Here is a 26,511-nt window from a genome sequence, read left to right as displayed (position 1 = left end):
GGTACTGAAACTTCAATCACTGAGAGGAAGATTGAACCTCCGTTCCTCCCACCAGAGGGTAACATCGGACCACAGCATAAATCCTTTCTCTTCGCCATCAACGACATCAGGACTGAATTCATTAGCGTCTCTGTATTCCACCCCGAGGCCCTGACTCCAGTCAGCACTTAAAATAGATCGAGTGTTTTGCACCTGCTACATCAACATGATCCCGAGTATCCCCAGCAGAGACAGCGGACCACTAGCCTCTGCATAAGCCAGATGATAGATATCATTCCACTCTCCATCTGTAGCCAGCAGGATGTGGTTGATTACTCAGGACCAGGTATGGAATTTTGGGAAGGTGTCGATTTCCAGAAACGCGTGAGCGAGAAGCAAATCTCAAGACAAATAGAAATACGTGGCTCGCGCGTAGCAGCCTGTTGAAGTCAAGCGTCGTTGCGAGCTGCCTCATTTGTCACCACTGAGTTATCCATATTTTTCATCCTGCGTCAACGGCCATGGCCATTCCGCCAATGAGCGAGAAGGCTTTTCGGAGTCGAGAACAGTAGATTAAACAATCTCTGTGAATGGCCATTGGGGTCTCGGATATCGGCGGGAGAGATGACTACTGCTTGGTTTTGCGGGGATGTTCAAGCATGCATAGTCAGGTTGGGAGAGTGCTTGGCCAAAGGTGGAACGACAACTGACAATTCTCGGGTGTAGCGGCCGTCTCGATCCTCTATCTCGACTGGACCTTGAGAGGATCTTCTGTGCAAAAGGCAGATCTGAATAGATCAGCAGGAGAAGGAGCACGCGTCACCCCGCGTGATGGAGCAGGGAGGCAACAAAGGGAGAGAAGGATAATTTCATGTCCACGCAGGCAAGTTTTTCGCCATCGTAGACGTCATCACTGAAAACCGCGAGACACGATGCGCACCCTCGCAACCCTCGTGAACCTTGCACCCTCGCACCCTTGATCGCTTCATTCGTTCAAGGTACTTCTTTGGTATCCATGACCTCCACCGTGAGCCCACAATTGTTGCCCTCTGTCCTATCAAAGCTATTACAATACACTCCATTCAGGGCCGATCTTTCGATGACCTACTAACCGCCTTCCCCTCTGACTGTGTCACTGCAATTATATAACAAAGGACTCCTCGCATGATCTTGCATTCCTTTAATGGAAGCTGTTCAGAGGATTGTTCAAGCTCCTGTTGATACTATCAGATCATTCACCATGGCAACAAACGATACGTCTTTCGCGGCGCATGTCGCCAATCAGTTCAACTCCTACGAGAAAGACCGCCAGATGGACTCCAAGCAAACCATTTACGCCGCCAGGTCAGTGCCCATAACCTATCCTTACTGTAGCCATTTGATCAATCCACTGACGATCCCGTAGCAATGGTGTCCCCATGGCTCATCCCTATGAAGCTCAACGCGCAGGGGAGAGTGGACCACTCCTCCTCCAAGACTTCCATTTGATTGATCTTCTTTCCCATTTCGATCGAGAGCGAATCCCAGAACGCGTTGTTCATGCAAAGGGAAGCGGTGCCCACGGTTTCTTTGAGTGTACCAACCCTGCGGATGACTTGACTTGCCTCGACATCTGGAGTACCAAAGGCAAGAGATGTCCCGTCACAGTCCGCTTTTCCACCGTTGGTGGCGAGGCTGGATCCCACGATTGCGCTCGAGACCCTCGAGGTTTCTCTGTCAAATTCAGAACCGAGGAGGGCAACTGGGATTTAGTTGCCAACAATACCCCGGTGTTTTTCCTCAGAGATCCCGCCAAGTTCCCCCATTTCATCCACACGCAAAAGCGACACCCTTCTACACACTTGACCCACGCTGACGACTCGACCATGTTCTGGGATTATCTGTCAAATAACCCTGAGGCAACTCACCAGGTTTTTATTTTAATGGGTGATCGGGGCATTCCTGATGGGTTTCGATTCATGCATGGCTACTCCGGTCACTCTCTGAAGCTGGTCAAGAAGAATGGTGATTGGATCTATTGCCAGATCCACATGAAGTCCATGCAAGGAACCAGATTTCTGACACAAGAAGAATCTGCAACCAAATCTCCTGATCATGCCCAGAAGGATCTCTACGAAGCCATCCAGCGTGGCGACTATCCCAAGTGGTCAGTGGAAATTCAAACCATGACTCCCAAGCAAGCCGAAGAAGTTTGGGCAAACCAAGGAATCAACGTTTTTGATTTGACCCACGTGTGGCCTCAAAAACAATTCCCCCTGCGTAAAGTTGGCGAATTCACGTTGAACGAGAATGCCGTCAATTACTTTGCCGAAGTTGAGCAAGTGGCATTTAGCCCTTCCCACATGCCTCCTGGCATCGAACCTTCAGCCGATCCAGTTCTGCAATCCCGCCTCTTCTCTTACCCGGATACACACCGACATCGTGTTGGTGCAAATTACCAACAACTTCCCGTCAACGCCGCCCGCACTGCCTACAAATACGGAAACTTCCAACGTGATGGTCCAATGGCATTCTACAACCAAGGTGGCCGGGCCAACTATCTCTCTTCCATCGACCCTATACAATTCCGTGAAAGGTCCGTTGATTATGACAAGACTCATGGACATTTCCAAGGCCATGCTATTACATTCCTCTCGCAAATTCGCCCCGAAGACTTCAATGGCCCTCGAGCCTTGTGGGAAAAAGTCTGGGACGAGCCTGCTCGCCAACGTTTCATCAACAATGTTACCGGCAAGATGGAAGTCTGCCCGGACAAGGAGATTCTGAAGAGACAGATTGCCATCTTCCGTGAAGTCAGTGAGGATGTTGCTCAGCGCTTAGAAAAATCAACAGGCATTAAGGGCTATGACGGGATTAAGAACATGAGGTTTAATGGTACTCATAATGGCATGAGTTCGGATCCTGCCATTAGGCAGGCCAACGGTGTCAAGGCTACGACATTCAGCAACAATACCAATGGAGCACCGACCCTAGGCTCGCATGACAGCATCCCCAATGGTGTCACGAATGGTGCATAGAGATTCTAGTGGTCGAGGGGAACTGTATCTGGTTATGAGGTGCCTTGAAATGGCAACCATTATGTGGTGTAACGACGAGATATTGTTTAGTTTGCTCCACTCAGAGAATTTACATATCCACCATCTCATTTCATCCCCCCTCCCCCCGCACCCCTTTCTTTGGCTTTTTGTTCATCAAGTCCCCGTGAACGAAGGTGCGGTGTAAGGAGCAAAAACAATCGACAGTTAGGATTCCCACCTGGTCACCCGCGGTGGTACTCGCTAACCGGCATATGGCTTAAGTACGGCTGAACGGACGGGAAGCCCTGTATTCCATATCCTATGGTCGATTGCGAGGGACAATTCGCTGTATTCAGTATATCTATCTCCATGTGTTTCCCTCCTTCAGTCTTCTGAGTCCGCACAGCTCAAGGTACAGCTGCGCGGATATCAGTCCTCAAGTAGATTGCCAACAAGGTCTATTTCTACTTAATTACCAGGCTGTCATGGACATCTACAGTATTCACGGGAGATGCTGATCGTGGTAGAGATCACGCCAGCCACAGGGGTGTGTCTACCATTGCTATTGGGACGTCTTTTGCGTGAGGATGGTTTCTACGGTAGGCAAGGCTCGATCCTCTTCAGGAGGAAAAGAAAGGGGCCAGTCTGACACAGAGCATACAAGTACAGCCCCACCCCCTCGAAAATTTAGGGATTTCCCATACAGCGATAAGGCGGCCGCCAGTTCAAAGATAGCTAATATCATCACGTTAAGGATAGGGATGTCATCATGTCCAAGGAGGTTACCCTTGAGTCAATAGCGAGTCGCTCCTCGTTGCTATTTCTCGTCAGACCTATTTTTGCCAAATATGGATGCAGACTGTCGGCAGAGTTGCCTTATAGAACTTGTGACCTCAACCCGCATCCAGGATAAACTGCGGACAAGATGAAGCCCATCTCAAGCTCAATCACACTCATGAGATGCTCGCCCACCAGGGTTTGAGGGGAGACGACAAATATCTTGCCTGCTGAGCTTGATGTGAACTCAGCCTCCTCCACTTGCCAGTGAAGTGGTGCGACACGCGTCTGAGATATCCCCAGACCGTGTCGTCTGTTGTTGCGGCGCGCTCTGCTAGGTAAATGAGACTATAAGAAGTCAGTCTCCGACAAACCATGGCGACACCGACGAAATCCCAGAACATCTCCACGCCGAAACCGCAGCTCTCCCCTCCAAGTAGGCTCATGGCCTCGCCTCGACCTGGTACCTCGGGCAATTCGAATCGTCCTCTCGCCTACAAGTCTCCCGCAGTCAAGACTCCAGCCTCAGCGCACGGACACCATATCAGTGTCTCCTCACAACCTTCTTCTACACCCCTGGCCGCAACAGCCGTTCACGATGACCTGCTAGCTCTCAATTCCCCTGCTGCCGCTCTGATGAACGCCTTGGGGACTACAGGACTTACACCTTTGGGAAGTGGAGCAGATGGCTTGGGTATCACCTCGAGTCTGTCGGGCGGACCTGTCAGATCTGCCCCTCCTGTCAACCCGTTGCTCGAACGACTTGCTAGAGCGGAGCTGGTTTTGAATTCACTCAAGAGTCGGGCTGCCGGACACGGAATCACTCGTGGAGGGGTGGAGAGAATAGGACAGTTACAAGGGTTCACCACTCTATGGGACGATGACAGCCTCACAATTGCGGGAAACTGTGTTGACCTTGAGATCAACTTCGAAGCTGGAGGCAGGGACGACGTCAGGGACGTGAGTCTCAAGCTCAACATGTCAGACAGCGCCTCCGAAAACGAGGAGCCTCAATTCCAAGAACAAGGCACCCAGATTATTAAGGGTAATCTGCAAAGTCTGGACGCTGTCGGCCAAATACCGCGATGGAGATCATTGGATGCCTTTGCATCCAATCTACAATACCTCAGCCAACTCGATAGAATCGAGAGCGGGGCCCCCTGCTTCAACGCTGTGACCGATCTCTATAATTCATTCCGAATGATCTGGGATGCTGAAAGAGAAAAATTCAAAGGACGGACTCCTAGGCAACATCTGAAACAGGGCGCAGTTGGTAGACCGGTCATGGATCGAAAACCCTGGTTGGGACTAGCAGTGGACTACTGGGCCACCCCCGAGGAACCAAGGCCAAAACCTGAGGCTGCCGCCAATGGTGAGGTTGACAATACCCATCATCTCTACACCGCACGGGTGTCTTGCGGGTCTGGTTTACCAATGACCGCCGTCACGAAGCAATGGGTCTCTGACCGAGTTCTCGTCGAGGGCCACGAGCCAATACTCGATGTCGAAAACGAGACATGGAAGCCGGACTGGCGAGACCCTGCACAGGATTCGTCAGGCTCAGATCCGTTAGCCAAGGCAGAGGCAGATAATGCAGCCACAGAGAAGCCGACTGACATGGTGTCACGCGTTTTGAATATGCATTTTCAATGTACCCTTGAACCCGAAGTTTACCTTCCTCTCAACGTAGCGGGCAATCTGAGCGTGGAGATTGCTATGGTGGAGATCAAGCAAGAGCTGACTTCAACATATCAAGCGGTGCTGCATAAGACCTTCGTCGGTGCCGGCGCTGAAGGCAACAGAAACCCTTCACAAGAAAGATGGATTAGAGTCTTGCCCATTGAAGATGACAAAGGCTCTGGCCGGCTGCGACGGCACTCATACGCCCTGAAATCCTCCCAGCATGCCCCACCCCTGTGGTGTCATCCTTTGAAACAACTGATATTCACCCATCCGAAACAATTTGCGGCCGTGGTGCCTGTTATTCGACAGTATGCCGTCGTTTGGGGTATTTTGCGCAGTTTGGTAGAGTCCCAGGGCGACAATCAACAGATGGGCGCATCAAGCAAGGTCCCTTCCAAGGGCAACTGGAGTTCAGAAACCACTCGCCGCCCCTTGAAGCGAACAAACAAGAAGTCTCCCGGCTCTGACCTCGATGACTTCGACAACCTCGCTAATTCGCATAGTGAGCTGGATCCCGATTTGCCGTTGCCGATCGACGTGAACATGGATGTGCTTTCCGACATCTCAAAAGCAAAGCTTGATGTATACATTCCCTTGCGCAAGTCGAATAGGAGAGAGCAAAAGCACCCATTTGTCTTCTTGTCCCTCAACATCTGCCCGGGTGGAGCAATCGAAGTCCGAGACTTGCGCGGAATCCACGCAGAAGGCACCGAGAGTGAAAGCATTCGGTCCAAAATTGTACGAATTTTGGAGACGACGGAAGATATTGGCTTGCTAGTTGAATGGCTTCTCGAACAGAATGTCGCACGCAGGTGATAACTTCTGAAGCTGGCGGGCCAGGTCCGCAACTCGAATATCTCAGCTTATTTGCATTGAGCAGAAACGACTTCCTCTCGCCACAAATTGATGCTATCTTGAGCGCCAGCTCCTGCGGTTGATGACATTTTGCTAAGGCGAAGGATGCTCAGTATTCACCTTGTCACCTCGTCCGTATTTTCCGCGCAGTCAAGACCGCGGAGCTAATATACAGACCAAGGAGAGGATCCATCGCTATGGCCGCTGGGAAATGCCTTAATCTACCAGCGATAGGTCAGCAGGGCAATGTGTGACATTCCCCGGACACGGGTGCAGCCTTGTGATCAAATGCACCGGGCGGGTATTGAAGGCGCTTGTCGCTGTGAAAGATGGCATATGTTGCAGAACAGAATGCTCTGCTTCATTCATCCGCTTTTTGAGAAGTGTAGAGTGTCTACATCGAAGCCGACAGGTAGATACTCCCGTTTCACATCTGCATCGGGAATATGGGCATGTTCGGACGACTGCTGGCTGAGACGCAGCTCAGCATGACAAGGAACAGCATCCCGTCAACGCGAAAGCCCATAGATCCCAGTTTGAAGAGATCAGAAAGCGAGCCTCTGTCGTGGTAGTAGGGATGCCATTCGCCTGAATAGGAAGGTTCAGAGAATCTCAAGGAGGCTTTGATGCCATCATCTTCTTTTCCACTAACTCGACAGGGTCAAGCTGCGGGATTTTAAGTGTAGAGGACCCTGGCAAGCCTTTTACGAGTATGCACCAGTCAGAGATAATAGCACCAAGTACTTGTCCCATGTGTTTGTCTGCGCTGCGGGGGCAAGGAGGTTAGTTCAAGCCGACCAGCCCCGCAGATTAATGACAATCATATATGCAGTTCCTGGTTCCGAGCACGAGTATGTCAGCACACATTTAAGGGCCACCAGGACTCTCCCTGACCATTAGTGATCAAATCTCAAGGCCATAGTCGACGGCGCGTATAATTAAACCCACCAATTTCTTGCCTCTTTAGACCTGCTACGATATCAGGCAAGTAAAATTTGTCGTTACAGGTTTCTGCTCTGCTCTGGTCTGGACACCGTCGACGTCAACTACGACGAGTATATGTATATCTAGGACGATCTTCTCACTGCCACCTTCTTCTCCCGACATCCAAATCTCGAAGTGTCTCGTCAGCTGCCGAACTGGCGTTCCGATCTATTCCACGTATACAATTGACCCGCAATCATCTTTCGCCTGGATCACTTGCCAATTCAACCAGAACAATGTCCGAGTAAGCAAAGCACACTTCCCCGTGGATCATGCAATCTCTAAGACATTCGCAGTCTCGCAGCACTTGGCTCCAAACTCTTCAGTGCCAACCCAGAATCCCGCCCGAAGATTGTGGGCACTGAGAAGCGCGTCAGAGGAGTCCTCAATGGCAAATACATCTTCGACACAACTGCCGCCAAATTAGTGTGGGAGAACGGGTTTTATCCCATGTACTGGATCCCCAAGTCCGACTTCCTCGACAGCGCCAGGTTCACAGATGACAAACCGATTTCTGGCATAGACTCGTCGACCTCGACGTTGAGCGTCGGCACCAAATCCGTGCCGTCGCTCATTGTTCCCGACTCGTTCAACTCCGAGCTGGTGGGCTACGTGAAGATCGACTTCAAGGCCCTCGATGCGTGGTACGAGGAGCAAGTCCAGGTAGTCTATCACCCCAAAGACCCGTATCACAGAGTCGACATCCTCCCCTCGGGGCGACACGTGCGCGTCGAAATCGACGGAGTATGTCTCGCCGACACGGGCTCCGAAGGCGGCGTCATGTCGCTCTGGGAGACCAACTTCCCCGCCCGCTGGTACCTGCCTCGCACGGCGATCAAATGGGAGCATCTCACGCCGAGCGAAACGCACACGGGATGTCCATACAAAGGCGAAGCCAGCTACTACAACGCCGTGATCAACGGCAAGGAAATCAAGGACGTGGCGTGGTGGTACAAAAACCCGACCCAGGAGAGTGCCGGCATCCTCGGCATGCTGTGTTTCTACCCGAATAAAGTTGATACCTGGGTCGACGGGAAAGAAATTGCAAAGATTGGAATGCCCACCAAAAAGTAGTGGGGAAACCGGAGGAGATGAGGAGATGGTGAAAAGCTGCAACTATCGAATCGGATCTTGAAATGACGGGTGCAAAATGTTCCAGGAAGGAGATCATTATTGGATATCTTTAATGAAATGCGTTTTATTCTGCTGTCTCGATCGATCAATTTATGTACGTGGAAGGAGAAAGCGTCCTGATACTGGTGAAGCACGGTTGTGATGCCGAAGCGTAAGGCTGGACTTTGGCCTTAAACTCCTGGCTATAAAGTACATGTGTCGGCTTCCCGACGTCATTGAAGCCCGCGTCCAAGCTCCTCCGCCAAAATAATTTTTGTAGAGCGTCATGTACCCAACATCAGCACCACTTCGTATGTCCTGGGGTTGCCTAGAAAGTAACCACGGTCCACCATGAATCTGGCAACAGGAACGCGGACGCTGTGGCGAGCACCGCGACTATTTGTTCAGCTGCGGACTGTCTCGACGTTGTCCAATAACCCTCATATAGTAAGGTCTACGTATCCCCATACAGCTCACCCGCTACAGAAACTAACTCGAGTTATTGCGCAGTATGTTTTTAAAGATCCTCAAAACCCTATCGCCCATATCCTGTCTCTCCTCCCCACAGACCCTCCGACTCGGTCACTAGCCATTGGCACTACCTCCCAACTCCCACCTACGCCGCGATCGTTCACCGAGAACCCCAAGTTCCTCCCTATTCTGCACTCAGTGATTAGCGAGAATGCCGCTTCCGACCCGGAGGTCCAGTCCCAAGCTGCGGTGATGATATCTTCATCTGGATCCTCATTCTTACACACGGCTCGCCGCCAACAGACGGGCTCTTCAGGTGCCAGCGACCAGGGCGGCCATGGCAGCGCAGGTCGGGGAGGCTGGTTGCACGTCTCCGACCAGCGGCGCATCCCGGATTTTGGACGCATCGCAGAGCCAGAAGATATCTTTGGCAGTGTGGAGGTCGATGGTCACGGAAAATTCGTTGATGGTCATGGGGGGTATCAGCCCAGTGGAACGTATCGGATATGCACGAATGATGGGATTCTGGGCCTGACGGATTTCATGAGGCAGAAGTTGGTCGAGAGGCTGAAGGTGCAAGAGGCGGCGGAGAAGAACAAGCAGTGACGAGCTATTGACAGGACTCTACACAGACTTAAAGGGTCAAAGTGTGAAGAAAAACACCCATTTGGATCGTGGGAAACAGCCGTGACTCGAGTTATACGGACAGACCTCATACTCCAGAGGCGCGGACTCATATCCATGAGCTGTAATTCTCATGGAATGGCAGAACCACAGCGGTCGTCAAAGCTCTACCTATCGAGACGACTAAAACCGCGCCATTACACACCTTGACACACCACAGCTCGCACTCATGTTGGGTCCCGTTCGCCACGAGATTAGGGGTCAGCTCGGCCGAAGGATCCCTCAGACATTGGATATCCTGTCTCTCTCTGAGAACATCAATGGTCCGCAAAAGCTCCAGGGATAGAGCTTTACTCCCACAAAGATAGGGTTACGAGATGGGATGATGTATCTCAAACGTTGTACGAGGTCGACATCAACCCCAAACTAGAAGATGCAGAAGACTCGAGCATCCGAAGCCTCTTTGTATCGTCGCAGCGGATATGATGGCCGGGATCTTTGTACTAGGTTGATGATCATGTACATGGATCACGATCAGATTATGTAACAACAGCGTGATGGGAGCTGTGCTACAGGGGCGCAAACAGAGTGAGGCATGCTTATGCCGTGGTACCCAATGAGGGCAATATACAGACAGTGGCATGGCAATGATGACCACAACTTGAGAAATATAATTTCTGCCCCTCCATGCGTGTTGTTCCCTTGTGACACTCCCAAACAAAAGTCTGAAGGAACCTCTGGTAGGCTGAAAGCCAAGTCTGATTGTCCCGTTGGTCGAGAGGGAAGGCTCCTTCTTATGCATGCGGGTCATGGCTGGTACCCAATCAGACCAAGTCCGAATGGTGGAAGGAACAATCGTCATTGGTGGATCCGCGTGACCGAGTTAGCGCTAGTCGTACTTAAATATGCAAGTCCAGTGCGGGGTATCAACTCTCTCTCTCTTGTCCGTGCAACTTGGTTTTGGTCGCTGCCTGGACCTCAGACCATCAGCCTTGTTCTTCACGCTCACTTCTCTGTCCCCTCTATTCTGCTCTCTCACTAACCTACCAAGTATCCTATCGTCCTATGTCCTTTCTGCTATTTCAGAGATAGCCACGCAACACAGCCTCCTCGCTTCGTCATGGCTCATCTCGATCTCCCGGCCTTTGGCATCCGCGACCTCAACGGCCCCAAATCACCACCAGGTATCGTTCAGATTACCGCTTCCCAGTACGACAGCACTGTTCATAGTGAACCTGATGCCGTGCTGTCCTACATCGACCTCGACGATGGTGAGCTCATCACTGTCGGAAGTTCCTTTGAGCTGCAACAACGCCTAGAAGAGCCTATACCTCCTTCGGTCTCTCCTACCCCCTCCCTTATTCTAGGCAAGGCCCCTGCGAAAACTGCAAGAGAAGCCAAGGAAAACACGCTCGTGCATATCTTTGACATCCGGCATACGACTGGGAGTGTGGCAGTGTGGAGAGAACATGAAGCACATACCAGTCGGAAACTGCGACCTCGAGCGTCATCGTCGTCATCACATTCAAGTACAAGAGTTTCCCTTCTACATAGAGCATCTTCACCAGAGTCCAACTCCATGTTCCCTCTTCATTATGACAAGGTGTTCGACCCGGAAAGGGTTAACAAAAGTTCTCCTGGACCACCTCAATCAGCGCAGCCCACGGACACTGCCACGGTCAATGAGGGGGCAAGTCATCGCCCTTCAGCAGCACACCCAGTTATCTCTGGTGAAGGGGATACACCGATGCAGAAGGATAAGGCCCCTGTCAATGCCTTCACCCGTCTTGAATCTCACTTGGGCCCTCTAGCCGACTTTCTCGAGTCCACAGCAGACGGACTACGAAAGCTTGCAGAAACAACGGAAGAGGCCGACACGACCCCTGTAGAGAATGTTTTGTCCGGATTCAAGAAAATTCTGAAAGAGGCCGGGGAATTCGGCCTTGATCTTTTGGCCACACTTGTGGACGAGGAACTACAAAAGAACAGAAGCAATGGGGTCAACGCTCCCAATGGAGCCAACACTGACTCAAACCCCCAGCAACCCTCCTGCCTCTTCAGTGCCACCGAAGAAACCGGGGAGGAAGACAAGCGGGGGCCTCATGCTGAGACGCCTGAGAAAAGAGTCAGCTTCGTCGAGCCAACACCCTCAGAACCTCTTCAGATGGTGAAGGAGCTTGTGGTGCCTAAAGGCCTCAGCCTCTACCGCACATCTTCAGAGGTTCAGACGCCAAGCCTGCCTTTATCTGAACGCTCGACCAACATCCAACAGCCCCCTCAGCTCAGTCTCCCTTCCAAACCGAAATTTCTGTTTCCACCCTTGTCAGCTCGTTACACGACTGCAGATCCTGCTCCTCCTACAGACAATTCCATTCTTGACTCCCCGCCATCCGAGTCCGATTTTCTGACCCGATATCCACCATTATCGTCTCTTCGAAAATCCGTCAGTGTGAGCGGTTTGCAAAGCACGCCTGCATCGTCTAGCCATTATCAACATAGCTTGAGCACTATGTCGGTTTTGGCTCGCTATCCCAGTATTGAACAATTGGAAGAGAAATCCCCTGCGAACCTTCAACCCGCTCCCAACTCGAAGCAAAGCTTCAGCCACTTGGTTTCTCCGACTTGGCCCCCGGTGCAGCCGGCTCCCAAGAAGACCGATATCTACAAAAAACCCACAGTTGAAGATGAAGACGAGCATGTCCGTTCCCTACTAGCAGATCTAGGAGAGAGAGAAAAGGCTCCTGGCGTACAGGGTGCCCCTAAGTGGCCTACCGTTCCACTGCCTGGTGCCTGGCCTGAGCCAAAGCTCGAGCAACAGCCTGAGCCAAAGCGTGAAGAACAAAAGAATAAAGAGTCTGCCACCACAGCCGATGATAGTGCGGTGTCCAAAGATCTTCCTCGGTGGCTACAACAGGAAAGTCGAGGCTCATTTAGTGGTGGTCTTTCACAACAGTATCCCGATGACATGATTTATTCTCGAGGATCGATCTTTCCACGAAAGTCTCAGACAGTCAGTGGCACCAATCCTGCGGCGAGACTCAATGGACCGTTTGATCCTCTCGCACACATTCCCGTCCTGCAACCACGTCCCCAACGATCACAGCCAGACCTGTCTGCATCCAAGGTGGGCTTTCTGAATACTAGAGTCAACCCAGCAATGCCCGGTTTCGCACCACAACGGAGTCAGACCCTTCATCATACTGATCGTTACAAGCCACGTGATGCTGTTCCGTACCAGAACCCGCGGTTGAGCTCATGGGAGAACTATCTCAAGAACAATCGCAGCACAACCGCGACTTCCAGCTTGCCCTATTATCCCTTGCTGAACCCCTTCTCTGATTGGCCAACCTCTCGATTCCAGCCGACCTCTACGTTCAGTCGTCCGGTGCCCCCTGCGACAAGACCACCTGTTGTCTCGGCTCCGAGGCCACCACGGCCTTTCAATAGGACGCTGCCAAGTTCTGGCCCGCACATGTATTCGCTCACCAGCGGATCACCGCCCTCACAAGCACAGCTGCCTCAGGCTTCTCGACCAGAAATTAATAGGGGCGGACCACCAAAAGCCGACGGGCTCTCCATCCCGTCACCCCCGACACTACCTGCTCCACCGCCAGCTGCCGTGCTCTTCCCACCGACATCAAACAGCAGTTCCATCCCTCGCTCTTCATCGATTCTTTCTCCTTGTCCACCTCCGCTCACTCGTCCTCGCGGTCGCTCGGGTGTCTCTCCTCCAGCGCCTTTTTCAAGCAAAAGCGTCGACGACTGTGTCAAAGTGCTGAAAGCTATGGGCTTCGGTGAAGATGACCCGAATGAGCTGGCCCGCTTGAATATCTATGCAGGGGCCGCCGCAGGAGATGTCCTTTTAGCGATCGAGTTGATCGAAGAAGATCGTGAAGCTGCCAAAGAGCTTGCGAAGGGAGAGCACATTGAGATCAGCAAGGAGACACGGAAGGAGGTCGATGTGGAAGAGAATCCCTGGGAAGATTAGATCAGGGGCGTCATGTCGGATATCGAAGCCAGGGCTCTGGGGGCGATGGTATATCTCGTAACGTAAATGCGAGCGCCATGTGGAAATGCGAGCCAGTCGGGTTTTAGTGATTCCAAACCTGGCCGGATTCCTGGGTGCTTGGGTACCTGGCGCTTGATGGAGCGGACGGTATGAAACTACGATCGAATGGACTACTTTGCATTCCCTTTTTCCGGGTGGATACTCGGATAGACACTGACGACAACCACACTTTTAAAAGTTACGATGGAGTTGATGGACTAGGTAGGCAGGTATCGGTTCATACTTTTCTCAATACCTATAGCTACGTACGAGTTACGGAGGTATCTGCTTGACCTACTACATGTGCATATCTTGCTTATCTACAGGACGTGTGTGCGCAGTGTATTTCCTCCTGGGGGTCTCCCAATACTCCCGAGGCTGCGGCTGTTTATGTATCTACTTGTCTGCACGTCTCTTCCCTGTGGCGACGGGTTATGCATTAACAGTAGCAGTAGCATTTAAACCACGGCATGGTATGGTATAGCATAGCTATCACCAGCCCTTAGTAGACTAAGAGACAGATATAGAGAGAGGGAGGGAGGAGAGACAGGAAGGATACGCGTAGCTTTGATCATTGCAGAGAGTAAGTGTAGTCAGGCTGTCAATTAGACTTCTTTTGCATGCTTCGAATACCTGGCTCTAGAGGAAGCATAGAGTGGGCGAGCTCAGGACCAAGGGATTGGAGGTTGCGGACACGGTGGGGAAGAACAGCGCAGAAGAGAAGAGACCGGGAATGTTACCCAACATGCACATGGTGCTCTCATTTCGCTAGTGTTTCGGGCCATCAAAAGTCCTTTGACGGACATGTGAATCACTCTTCTCTCTCGGAGTCGGAAAAATCAATGAAGAGCCGCGTCGAGAATCCTCCTCCTGCCGTCGTCGCTGAAACTGGTGGCGACGCCTTCCTGGTCCGTCATGACGTTCATTTCGGCGTCGACGGCCGCTTCGTACGCCTTGAGCACGTTGTCCTCGTCGACCCTGACACCGTCCTCCGCCAGGATCTTGATGCATTCGGAGATGCGTGCGATTTCTCGGCGGGTGCCTTCGCCGATGTCGTCGTTCTGGCTCGAGTAGATGGCGCTGCTGACCACGTCGTCGAGGTTCGAGATGCTCACGCCGCCGCTCATCCTGCCCTGGTCTTCGGCTTGTTCCATGTGCTTGCTCAGCCAGATGTAGCCATTCACTCCGAGGATGACGTTGACGTCTCCGCCACCTTGGGCGCCGCTGTTGATCGTGAAGACCTGTCTTCGACTCCGGACCACGCCGCCCCCGCCGCCAGTCCCGGTCACGGCAAGGAACATTCCGTTTCGCAGCTTGCCGTACTTCAGACTTCGGGTGTGTAGATTCGCTGTCCCATCACTGCTCCTCAGCTGTTGGACTTCTGCCACCACCAAGTCCCCCTCCTGGAAGTAATTGCGCATCTGGAGTTCATCTGCGGTTGTACGTCGCCTCAACACTCCACCGGGCAGGTTGATGGATGACAAGGGTAATTGGGCTAGCAACGGCGCCGCCACGTCCACTTTCCACTGGTTCTTTTGGACTTCCACTACGCGGCCGACGACCAGATCCCCGATTTCCGGCGTATATCGTGCACGAAGGGGGGCTACTGAGAGTAACTTGTTTGTCTTTTTCAATGGGCCCGCGAGGGTCGCGATCATGGTGGTTGACTGCTCGGGCATGAAGGTGCCATGTCCCCTATATCTGGGTCAATAGACTGACTCTCAAATCCGCTTCGAGTTTTACCCAAGCCTACCTCATCCATTGTGTGTCGTCCGTAATCACCTCTCCTGGCAGGGTTATTTGTCGAGACGAAGAAGATAATCGGCGGCGCTTTGGCGGTCGGCCGCCATCTTCCTGCTCTGAGGCGTCGCTGGACTCGTCGTCGTCGCCATAGACGTCTGTTTGTATAGTCTCCTCCTCAGGCTCTGGTGGCAGAACAGCTAAACCCATGTCTGCGATTGGGCTTTACAAAGTACATTTCAAACACAACTTGGGGAAAATCGAAGAGCGGCGGATTGGAGACGCCGGAACAACTTCGGCTTCTCACGTGGTGATAAGTGTGGGGGCTTGGCATCCCTTATCGAAAATATGAGAAAACGTTCCGCTGAAGTCATCGTCGTCGAAACACTCCACGTCCCTCCCTTACGTGCCGACTTCGATTTAGATCAGATCTTGCCTGCAGAGTCGCGAACATGGTGCGACACAAGAAGGACGGCGCCTCGTCCAAGTCAAAAAAGTACTCTACCAGGTCGCGACATACCCCTCGCTCGGCACAAGGTGGCGAGGGCGATGGCGACGCTATCCCTGAACGCCCACCTTTCAAGGCAGCGTGCTGGGACTTTGGACATTGCGACGCAAAGCGCTGCAGTGGAAAGAGGCTGATGCACTTTGGCATGATGCGCGAGCTAGCCGTGGGTCAAAAGTTTCCTGGTGTAGTCATCTCGTGAGCAAGGACTTCTTCCCCTTCTACCATCTCGTCGTGTTGACCAAATATCCAGCCCCAATGCAAAGCAGATCCTGTCACCGGCAGATCGAGATTTACTCGAACAGCACGGCGCCGCAGTAGTCGAGTGCTCATGGGTTAGGATACAGGAAATCCCGTTTTCGCGGATCGGAGGGAAATGCGAACGGCTTCTGCCCTATCTTGTCGCTGCCAACCCCGTCAATTATGGAAGGCCGTGGAGACTGAACTGCGTCGAAGCCCTCGCCGCGTGCTTTTGCATTTGCGGGCATGAGGACTGGGCTGAGATCATCTTACAGCACTTCCCCTATGGTAAACCGTTTCTCGAGATCAACTCCCAGCTCTTCAAGCGGTACGCCGCGTGTCAGAATGAAGAGGAGATCAAGAAGGCCGAAGAAAAGTGGCTCGCCAAGCTGGAAAAAGAGTACGCTGACAGTCGCCTCAACAAAGATGCTGCTGGTGGGGAAGATGTCTGGGCTGGTGGGAACATGAATAGGAGAGAAGTATACGACTCCGACGACGAAGATGCTGAAGAAGATGAAGACTCCGATCCAGACGCAGATAATGAGCATGTCGGCCTACAGCAAGGTGTATCACTGGATCTGCCCCCTGACGAGGAAGACGAGGATGAAGAGGCCGAGATGGCTGAAATCCGCCGCAAGATCCTTGCCTCTAAACCGTTTACCGAGAGCTTCCCCTCAGAACCACCCAAAAAGAAGATCCAGCAGTCGAATACCGAGGAAATCAGTGATAACGGTGCCACGGCTCATCCGTCGACAGAACAGTCCCAGCAGTTGGTCGATTCTGACGCAGAATCAGGTTCTGCCGAGGAAGACTACGACGACTTTGACCAGATTGCAAGTGCGACGCCAGTGACGGATCGGACGGGAATAGTGGCGCGCGAAAGACAGAAAAAGCTCGAACAAGCAAGTGCCTCGTTTTCTCGGACATCGCTTTCTGCCCCGAAAAGGTGGTAGCACCGTAACGTCCTGTTATATCGGTTCTAGGTTGAGTCTGTTGCGAGGCTTTGGAAAGCCTGCATCAATGCAACAGCGACCAGGACACGGCTTTGTCCATGAAGTGGACCTCCACCGTTCCTTCACCGTTGGTTCTCCGAGCGCGGTTCAAAGGCGCATATCTACGATCGAGGAGAATGAAAGAAGCACATGCCAGGAGCGGGGACGATCGAAAACATCGAGCAGGATCGTTTGTCTGAATAGATATCGATTCTTCGTACCTGTGGGGCTTTACAATATACGGATGTCTCCAAACACCAAGTCCGTGACACCTGCATATGATTTGAATGGACATTTTGTTCTTGGTGGGCATCGGAAAATACAATATTGCCGGAGCAAGGATCGTCAAAACTCCACCAGCGAATTCAGCCTTCTCCCGCTCTGCCACATATACGCCCAGGCGATAGGCGCAGATCTTGCTGAAAATCATACAAGTCTCCAGAGCCGAATCTGCACAACAGTACCTGGAGAGGTCACGTGTAATCAGAGGGCGGATGACTTTTCCCACCGATGAAACAGGGTCCGATTTCCTCAATGCAGATGTCGAGGGAACTTTGGTGGGTCAAGGATTTTCCGACACTACAAGTACCATCTTGGATCAGTAACGCCACCGGTTGTCTTTTCCGGTCTCACAGGTGCTTTACCTCGACCATCGGCTCCCAGTGACCAGGTGCACTGATATCTCACATTAATGAACGGCAGATGGACAGAAATCGCCTCTGTCTTTACGCAGGGTCTATTGGTGTGTATGCATGCATGCATGTATGCCGCGACACCGCCTTACAAGCTCGCACGATCCGTCCACAGGATGGAATTTGTCATTTGAAGCTCAAAGACTCCGTCTAGTGTGGCCACCAGAAGTCTCACTTTCCAAAGTGAGGTGCGTTAGTCTCGCTAGGCTGCATAAGCGAAGATGTTTCAGACTCCATGCAGATGCAATGATTGCTCCCAATAATACGAGGAGGCGACCATCTGACCAGCCCTTCTCCCGCAGGGTTCAAGCTGGAGCAGCATCTCTGATCCAACAAAGTTTGTCCAAGAGATGCATCTCCTCAAGCCTAGCCATATGCCAAGGACTTTTGTCTTTCTCTATGCGACTGGAGCTTCTCCGCTTGCTTTGGCTCCATATTAGGCATAGAAGATTGCGTCGTGGGCATGGGGAAATCTGCCTCACATCCCCACAACCTTTCTAGTGACACTGGAAGGACCAGGTTGCCGACCCACTCGAGAGGAGGGGATGCCTCTTCAGACGTGTCGAGAGAGCCTCGGACCATTCAACCGGTAGAACTCGACCGGTGCTAGACCCTTGCTCTGAACCTCGCAAAAGGCGAAACCCCAAAGCCAAAACTTGTGAAGACCTTCCCAAATGAATCCTTATCCGCAGCGGGAGCGAGTTTGCAAACAATGGAGACAATGACGAAGTCGTTAGGTCCCAAGGAGTTGCGGTGTTCTCCTGCAGTAGTAGTTGTCGCTTCTCGACTCACTTGAGCTATCACGAATTATTGGCTTTAGATATAGACACACAACTTGATTTCATTCTATTTTCCACTCGTTACAGCCCAATCAATGAATGGTACGGGGCAACTTTTCTGCATGCTGTTCGCACGACAAGAGAACGTCCTCCCAGGGAAGAAATCGTAGCTCTTAATCCAAGAGATAGAATAGCCAGCCCATGGCCTCCCAACCTTTTTCCTCAATTACAACTTTTAGAACGAGTTGGTAACAGGCCGTCCCATAGTGTCCCAGTCCCCATAGCATCATAATGACCCAGCACGAGTAGTGCGAGTGAGTACCCACCCAGTTGAGGCTTGCAGACAAAAACCATCTCGGAGAACAAAAACAAAAAGGGGCAAATGGAGGAATAAGTCGCCAATCATCCAGTCGCAGCCGACTGCTGCGCCGCAACTACAGACCCGGCCCACGGGGACAGATAGTTATCAAACACGAGATCGTGCGACGGGTGGTGAGGGTGTCCGTACGCGATATGCGGCAAAGCGGGCATGCCCGGCACGTCGGTGGATGATGACGACAAAGGCTGGCCGTAAAGGTGGGATGGTTGTGGTGGTGGTTGTGGTGACGGAGAGGTACAGAGACTCATGTCGACAAAGGCGTCGACTTCCAGGCGCGGTTCCATGAACTGGTCCTGGAAGAAGGGCTCGTCGTCGTGGGTGTCGTGGGCGGCGTGGGACGGCGCCCGTTTTGTCAAGGCTGCGCATCTGCCCGTGGGAGACAGCGACGAGGCAAATTCAAACTGGGTCTTCATGTCCATCTCTTGCGCGGTCCTCCTCCTCGTCGTCGTCGTCGTCGTCACCGCCGGTCCCGTCGACGATGGCGAGCTGCTGGACGTAGATGCGATCGATGTGGCGGAGTGCTTGTCGACGTCCTCGACAGAGTCGCGAGTGTTTGTGTTCGTGGTCTGTGCTCGCGTCTGCACCATCACCATCGGCGTTTTGTTACTGAACAGCCGTGTCGTCGACTGTTCGGCCTCGCTTAGAAAGTTTGACTCGTCGAGGTTGGGGGTCAACAGGCCCAGTCCCTGCAGGATGTCGGTGGTCGAGACCCCTCCTCCTTTCGACTCGTCGGGAATATCTCCCGGGAAGCCGGTCCTTCTGCGACAGGCCCAATATAGTCGTTGCAGGGCCGCATCGGTGACTTCTCGCATCTGGAAGTAACTAAGGACTTATCAGCCACCACTGCCCCCAAATGGCTCGACATGTGACGCGGATTGGCTCTCTTACTAGTTTCTCGCCTCTCGCCGTCTGGCAGAGTATACACACGGGCTGTCGGTGGCTCGGCAGAGTTTGCATGCTTGGTCTCCGTCACACTGTTGGAGGGTTAGTGAGGTAGTCCAACAACACACAAATTTGGGGGCGGGAATGGACTGACCTTTGCCTTCTTGACCCTGCATCGATCACATCTGCACTCAAATCAGCTTCTGTTTTTTTTTTTTTTTCGAAGTTCCAGATATCAAAAGGAGCAGTGTACTGTAGTGTAAACACTGATGAGAAAAAGACTTACGCTCGAGAAGTCCTGCCTCGAGGAGTCTTTCTCTCTGATTTGGACGTCGTCTTCGTGTTGCCACCCTCCTTCGGCGCCGGTTTCAGGGTCTTCATGGTTTTGTGTTTTTAAGACGTGGATTCTGTTGTTGTTGTTGTTATGCAGACTAAAGCCCCATGCTCGAGAGCCCCCCAAACGTTGTTGGGCGCAGCAGGGTCGGGCCTTATAATGTACAAACAAGTCCCAGCTAATCGTGTGGGCTAGCGCAATGGGAGAACCAAGATTTCGGACACCATGACGCGTTTTCGCGCGTTGGGCAATTCTGCCCAGAGATACGCCGCAAATTTCAACGCCGGGCGCATTTGGTTGGTACGCAGCCACAGGCAGGCACGTTTCGACTAGGATGTTGCCTCGGAGTAATGGTGCTATCATCACACTTCCACATCTGGCCTTTTTTGAACGGTGACCCCAGGCCTGGTCCTAATAGGTTCCTGAAGGCTCGCCACTTGAGCCACGGAAGTTTAAATGCTCTGCTGCGGGGTGACGTAGAGTGGTCCTTGGTAAGACTTTGATACTGGACCCCTCAGAAGGAACGGACAAGGTAAGCCGTAATAGCCGTGGAGCTCCATTGTTCGAAGACATGTCAGATTCCCTGGCAGGATCTGCGTTTTCTAGTCCTCAGATTTCTGCTGTCCTTGCCTGTTCCGACCAAGGCAATCCGACGAGATGCTCGTTCAGGATGTTCCGCTCCTTTGCGCTGTTGGTCTGAATTGAGTGGCGGGGTGGATACCGTACAAGAAAGTGACCAATGATTATGCATCTTGGAGTCGGGGAGAATGGAATTTGTTCTCGGGTGGGGCAACTGCGGGGTTTTCCGCCTTTGCCCCATTTCCAATCCCATGTTGTCCATGTTGAAAAATATCTTGACATTTATCTTTGTGCATTGAAAACACGTATGGGAGACGTGACAGAACTTTGGAGATATCAAATCATGGCAGTCTTCACTGATCGGTCCTCATCGCGAGGAGCTATGTCGACCATATCGAGCCCAGGACTTTGAAGGAGAAAGAAACGAGCTGCATTTCCGGTTCTGCTGCGCTCCATTGAGAGATGGCAGTCCCATGAGATTCCTTGTACCCTCGTTATGCCGCCAACTCAGTACATAACAGAGTTGCCCCCCTAGCTCACCGCGTAGATCTTTGCGTCTTCCAGGTAAGACCGGCTTTTGAGGGTGCGAGGGGAAGAATGTTGGGAGCTTCCTCCCCGAAGGGACGCTGTCGAGGGACGCTGTCGATCGCGGATGCTTTTTCCAGCCCTAGTCTTTGACGGACTCTGCCATACGCAACGGAAATGCTACTTCCTACGCCTTCGGTTGGGGTTTCCCATGGCTTTCACCCCTCTGTTTCTCCATAACTATGCCATGCCACACTCACGTCCTCATCGATACCACCCCCTCCCTGTGCACCCCGGCCCGTGGAGTGGTCGACGTCTACCACTCGGCCCTGCCGGAGAAAACTTCCTGCTTTATCAGGATATAGTCTCCATCCCATCCCTAGCACTACATCACCCTCCGGGTCACTGATCCGCCCCCCCATACCATGTGAGAGAAGGAAGCCTGTATCGGACAGTGACGAAAGTCGCAATGGGCATCTACATCATATCCCATTGACCAACCCCACCCATTGAGGCAGGACAAGGTATACAAGAAAGCTCGGAAACCATTCGTGGTTACACACATAAAGGGTCATATCAATTCTGTTTCGGCCATATCGATATCAGACGTGACACGATGACTTTGAACACCGATTTCACCACCTCGCCCGTCTTAGCGGATGACGCCAACATTTGGGAGTTTCCATTATCCTCTGATGTCCCCTACAACAACAGTTACAGCCACCAGTCGCCCGTTTTCAGCGACCATGAACTCTTCATCCAGCCGACAGAAACTCCTTCCCCCGGGCTGGTTGCTCAGAGACCGTCGCCTGAGTTTGTCCAGCCCCACGACCTTCATCCCCGGGGTCTTGAGGGGTCGACTTCGCCAGCGAGTCAAACTTCGCAACTGGGACGAACCAGTTCCATAGACTCGCCCGCTGGATCCATGTCACTGAGCCACCAACAGCTCCTTCGACGAATGTCCCTGGCCACAATCGACCTAAACGACGACTCTTACCGACCTAGAAATACCCCGGCGCGACGGAAGAAGAGCACAACTGGCCGCATCGCCCCTCGCTCGGAAAAGCACGCGCGCGAGCTGGAGCTGAATCGCAGAGCCGCAACAAAGTGCCGCAACCGTCAAAAAGTGTTTATCGAGCACCTCCAACAACGGTGCCGCAAGGAGGAAGAGAAGATGCAGATGCAGACCTCGCTCGTCTCAGCCCTGCACGACGAGGTCGTCGCGTTGAGAAACGAGGTCCTGCGCCAAAGCTTCTGCGACTGCCGCTTCTTGTCGGGCGCAAATTCGGCCTTGCACTCGTGACACGAGGGTCGCGGAAACTGTATAAGATTCCAAGAGGGCGGCACCTCACCACAACAACACGGTGGTCCGGGACAGCTGTGGGGTCTGTTGAAAGCGATAACTTACACCCCAGCTTCCCTCAACCGTCTTGAAGCTTGAAGCCATCGATTGAGAGCTATGCCCACGTTGGAGCATTCAATCACTGATCAGCCGAAGGAAGAATGGACTGCTGCCCGCACCAAGGACGAGTAGCAAGAGGCTGGACGAATTAACGCTACAACGAGTGAACGAACTTGGGGGAGGGTATATTGTTTCTGGGGACTAGGGAGGAAGCTATACACGGGCCTACCTCACGGAGCGAAAGGGCAGAGTGGTCGTGGAATTTTTCTTGTGCTTGTATTAGTTAAAGCGACGGGTTGGTTCACTGGAAAAGGGACGTTTGTCTTGTTTGTTGTTTTGTATACCTATCTAGCTATCTATATGTTATGCCACTATCGTCCGTCACAGCGTACACACATGGGATTCTATCCATACTCCACCATACCGTCCACCAACCTACCTACCAACCTATACCAGTAGTTTTCCCACAATGAGCTGGAATCTGACTCTCTACAAGCAAACTCCTCTCAAAGATCCTACTGTTTGCACCACGACCCGTCAAATCATGTCACTGACTATCCCTTTCAGGCAGGCAGGTCAAGGTCTTGCATGCAAGTTATTCAGACCATCCAGGCATCTGAGACATCCACACTCGAGAATAGCCAGAGTATAGGTATAGATATAGGTATAGTGATAGTTTGTGGTAATAGCACCGCGTATCCCGACGTGTCCCCGCGTCGCCCTGATAACCTGGACCGGGGACCCGTCGCCCCCTGCGCGGTGCACCGGAACGGTCTGCGACGAGCGGATTGGTCAACACGACACGACACGACACGACATGTCCGTCCTGTCTTGTCGTCATGACTCGCGTGGAGCGGAATGCGGGAATACCTAGGTAGGCACTGCATACTGCATAGTGCATACTTGTATTTTTGACCCCGTAACGCCAACGGGCGGTTTGGTTAAGGGTGGACACCCTTCAGATCATAGATCATGTATCCCAGATCCTAGGTCGTGGGCCCCTGCTAGGGATCGCAAACCTTGGGCGTTGGTCGGCTTGTGGTCCTGGTGGTTCTGCCTGTACAAGTAAGTGGGTTTCGGAGGACCCTGTTCGAACGCGGGATGCGGTGGATTGTGGGTCGTGTGGGCATGGAGAACTATATCTGTGTGTGGATGGATGGTCGGATGGTTGGCTGGAGGGAGGATGGATGATGGATGAAGGTTGGACGGCTCACTCTCATTCACAAACCTCTCTCCTTTCAGTTGAAAAACCACCAAAGAACATGGAAAGAATACCCATTCTATTCTTACTTCCTGATCCCGAATCAGCGTCTAGGCTTCGCATCCACCAGCACCAGCATCGTCTCGCTTTTCGGGACCCCTCAAAAGCAGGGATTTCTATCAGCTGATACACACACACACACACACACACACATACGAACACGAAGGCTTATTATTATATACAATCAACGATGCACGGAAGGTGGATGTTCCTTCCCCAGGTAACCTCCCCCGCCTACAGTCTCGGCGTGGCCTTCTCCTTCTTGGCCTCCTCCCTCAGGATGCGCTTCAGGATCTTGCCGCTCGCGTTCTTGGGGATCACGTCCACGAACCGCACCCCGCCGTCCAGCCGCTTGTACTTGGCCAGGCGCTCGGCGACCCAGTCGTAGACGTGCTGCTCGGTCAGGTTGGCGGGGGTGACGCCGGGTCTGCGCACGATATAGGCGCGAGGAGCTTCGCCGTCGAGTTCCGAGGCCGCGGGGATGCCGATGACGGCGGCGTCGACAATGTCCGGGTGGGTGAGTAGGACACCCTCGATTTCGGGTGGCGCCACCTGGAAGCCGCGCACCTTGATCAGCTCCTTCTTCCGGTCCACAATATACCACAGCTTGGTCTTGCTGTCGCAGTACATCATGTCGCCTGTGTGGTAGAACCCGTCGGCGTCAAACGACTCCTTGTTGGCCTGCGGGTTGTTGAAGTAGCCCTTGATCACGGTGGGGCCGCGCGCGCACATCTCTCCGACGACATCGTAGCCCGTGATGTCCTTCCCCTCGTCGTCGATCAACTTCAGGTCCATGCCTGGGATAACCCGGCCAACCGACCCCGTGTCGTCGTCCTCGGGCCACGGGAACTGTGTGAGGATGCACGTCGTCTCTGTCATGCCCCAGACCTGCGCGAACGGAGCACCTTCACCCAAGTACGGCTTGATCGCTGCCTGGGTCTCCTTGCTCAGGGGCGCCGCGCCGGCCAGGCCGTGGCGGATCGACTTTATCGAGTACTTCTTGATGAGCGGGGACATGGCAATGGCGACCGCCATGGCCGACACTATGTAGAATTCTGTGACCTTGAACTTGTCGATGTTGGCAAGGTATGACTCCAACTCGAACCGCCGCATGACGTACGCCCGCTCTCCGAGCTTCAATGTCGTGGTGTGACATCGGGGCGCGATGGCGGCGTGGAACATGGGGGTCGGATACAAGTTGACGGGCTCATATGGCTTGTTGTACATCGTCGGGCCGTAGCAGAACTCATGTTGAGCGATCAAGTTCCGGTGCGTGGTTATGGTGGCTTTGGGCAATCCCGTTGTCCCAGAGCTGGTCAGTCGAGCCGCCGTCGTGTTTGCACACGTGTCAAAGTCGTCGAAGCGCACCCAGTCCTCTTCACCGTGCTGCATCAAGTCCGTCCAGCTCGTAAACCCTTGCGGAACAGTCTGGTTGGACTGTGTGTTGAAAATGCGGACCTGCGACTGGGAGATCCCTGTATCCTTGGCTGCTCGCATCAGAGGTTCAAGCAGTTCCGGTTCACTAATGAGGAAAGTTGCCTGGGTGATGTTGACATGATGCCGCAACTCGAGAGGTGTGTAACCGGGATTCGAGCCAGCAAACACGGCACCCGCGCCGACGATGGCGAGAAAGAGTATCGGATAGTAAATGTCATTGAACGAGTGGACGAGGACACAGTCGCCCCTTTTCACACCAGCCTTGTGCAGACCGCAAATCAACTGACGAATGATCTTGCGTGCTTGCAGGTTGGAGATGGAGCGACTTGTGTTGTTTGCATCAATGAAGATCTGATAGTTCCTCTCGTCAGCAGAAGGTTCTGGGGCGAAGCTGCTTCCTCGTGAAAGTCTATACTTACTGGTTTGTTGACATCGTATGTGGGCTCATCGAAGATCCACGAGCAGATGTCTTTGTTTGTGATTTTGGGGACGGGCCCGGATGCAAGAAAGACCATGGCTGTCGGTTGGAGGTATAATGATTTTCGTCAAGGCGGTGTGTGCGATTTGTTCTTTGATTTGAACTTGCTCGCTAGAAATCAAAGATGCGGGGTGCCTCGGTATAGCTGAGTCAAAGTTGTTTGTACCGAATGGGGGTGGGAACGAGCACGCTGGTCGGTATTGACTTGGCTGATGTCGCAAAGCTTGTGTCAGCCAGAGGTTAGACGAGTGGAAGTTGTTGGCGGTCGATTGTGGTATAAATACTGAGCATCCTATGCCTCTGGGAGCTTACAGGCAGATCTGCGTAAACGATAATCTGAATGCGCTGACTCTCCAAGAAGAAGATGCAGCCACGTCCTCACATGGATCAAATGCTAGGTCCGCAAGGATGCGGCCGCCTGAGGAGGAGGCTCACGCGAGGCTCTGACATTGGATTCCAGAGGATGACCATCCACTTCCCCCTGGCGATAGCACCTATCAATCCGATGGTTCGGCAGCTGTCCTGAGATCCACGAAAAGCATACTCGCCCACGGGCCTGGTTTCATTTGTAAAAGGGGGTGTCGCATCCATATTCCAACTCCGTACAAACGTAACAGTACGAGGTACTTCTGAGATGTGTTGGGCGTCGGGGATCCCCACTGTGTTGGTTAGCGCTTATCATTGTCGCAACCTAGCATAACACAAGTGAGGAGAGGATTGCCACAAAAACTAAAA

General features: G+C 52.8%; 10 protein-coding genes across 10 annotated transcripts; 7 read left to right on the top strand and 3 right to left on the bottom strand.

Annotated features, from left to right (window-relative positions):
• Positions 1–1,219: 1,219 nt before the first annotated feature.
• Positions 1,220–2,996, top strand: AYO20_11227 (hypothetical protein; the record flags this gene model as incomplete). The annotated part of the gene is made up of 2 exons (XM_022649479.1): positions 1,220–1,323; positions 1,385–2,996. The coding sequence occupies 2 exons, from the start codon at positions 1,220–1,222 to the stop codon at positions 2,994–2,996; spliced, it is 1,716 nt and encodes a 571-aa protein (XP_022494559.1).
• Positions 2,997–4,148: 1,152 nt separating this feature from the next.
• Positions 4,149–6,272, top strand: AYO20_11226 (hypothetical protein; the record flags this gene model as incomplete). Its single annotated transcript, XM_022649478.1, has 1 exon — positions 4,149–6,272. One exon carries the CDS (start codon positions 4,149–4,151, stop codon positions 6,270–6,272), a length of 2,124 nt encoding a protein of 707 aa, XP_022494558.1.
• Positions 6,273–7,531: 1,259 nt separating this feature from the next.
• On the top strand, positions 7,532–8,369 carry AYO20_11225 (hypothetical protein; the record flags this gene model as incomplete). The annotated part of the gene is made up of 2 exons (XM_022649477.1): positions 7,532–7,539; positions 7,592–8,369. The coding sequence occupies 2 exons, from the start codon at positions 7,532–7,534 to the stop codon at positions 8,367–8,369; spliced, it is 786 nt and encodes a 261-aa protein (XP_022494557.1).
• A 390-nt stretch (positions 8,370–8,759) lies between these two features.
• AYO20_11224 (hypothetical protein) lies at positions 8,760–9,485 on the top strand (the record flags this gene model as incomplete). Its single annotated transcript, XM_022649476.1, has 1 exon — positions 8,760–9,485. One exon carries the CDS (start codon positions 8,760–8,762, stop codon positions 9,483–9,485), a length of 726 nt encoding a protein of 241 aa, XP_022494556.1.
• A 1,138-nt stretch (positions 9,486–10,623) lies between these two features.
• AYO20_11223 (hypothetical protein) lies at positions 10,624–13,491 on the top strand (the record flags this gene model as incomplete). The annotated part of the gene is made up of 1 exon (XM_022649475.1): positions 10,624–13,491. One exon carries the CDS (start codon positions 10,624–10,626, stop codon positions 13,489–13,491), a length of 2,868 nt encoding a protein of 955 aa, XP_022494555.1.
• Positions 13,492–14,390: 899 nt separating this feature from the next.
• Positions 14,391–15,501, bottom strand: AYO20_11222 (hypothetical protein; the record flags this gene model as incomplete). The annotated part of the gene is made up of 2 exons (XM_022649474.1): positions 14,391–15,246; positions 15,305–15,501. The coding sequence occupies 2 exons, from the start codon at positions 15,499–15,501 to the stop codon at positions 14,391–14,393; spliced, it is 1,053 nt and encodes a 350-aa protein (XP_022494554.1).
• Positions 15,502–15,743: 242 nt separating this feature from the next.
• Positions 15,744–16,989, top strand: AYO20_11221 (hypothetical protein; the record flags this gene model as incomplete). The annotated part of the gene is made up of 2 exons (XM_022649473.1): positions 15,744–15,994; positions 16,050–16,989. The coding sequence occupies 2 exons, from the start codon at positions 15,744–15,746 to the stop codon at positions 16,987–16,989; spliced, it is 1,191 nt and encodes a 396-aa protein (XP_022494553.1).
• Positions 16,990–18,901: 1,912 nt separating this feature from the next.
• AYO20_11220 (hypothetical protein) lies at positions 18,902–20,141 on the bottom strand (the record flags this gene model as incomplete). The annotated part of the gene is made up of 4 exons (XM_022649472.1): positions 18,902–19,700; positions 19,767–19,852; positions 19,915–19,930; positions 20,047–20,141. 4 exons carry the CDS (start codon positions 20,139–20,141, stop codon positions 18,902–18,904), a joined length of 996 nt encoding a protein of 331 aa, XP_022494552.1.
• Positions 20,142–21,814: 1,673 nt separating this feature from the next.
• AYO20_11219 (hypothetical protein) lies at positions 21,815–22,501 on the top strand (the record flags this gene model as incomplete). The annotated part of the gene is made up of 1 exon (XM_022649471.1): positions 21,815–22,501. One exon carries the CDS (start codon positions 21,815–21,817, stop codon positions 22,499–22,501), a length of 687 nt encoding a protein of 228 aa, XP_022494551.1.
• A 1,594-nt stretch (positions 22,502–24,095) lies between these two features.
• On the bottom strand, positions 24,096–25,813 carry AYO20_11218 (hypothetical protein; the record flags this gene model as incomplete). Its single annotated transcript, XM_022649470.1, has 2 exons — positions 24,096–25,649; positions 25,718–25,813. 2 exons carry the CDS (start codon positions 25,811–25,813, stop codon positions 24,096–24,098), a joined length of 1,650 nt encoding a protein of 549 aa, XP_022494550.1.
• Between the last annotated feature and the right edge of the window lie 698 nt (positions 25,814–26,511).

Source organism: Fonsecaea nubica (assembly GCF_001646965.1).
Source record: "Fonsecaea nubica strain CBS 269.64 chromosome Unknown Scaff140, whole genome shotgun sequence".
NCBI classification, from domain to species: Eukaryota; Fungi; Ascomycota; class Eurotiomycetes; order Chaetothyriales; family Herpotrichiellaceae; genus Fonsecaea; species Fonsecaea nubica.
This window is presented reverse-complemented; position numbering and strand designations above follow the sequence as displayed.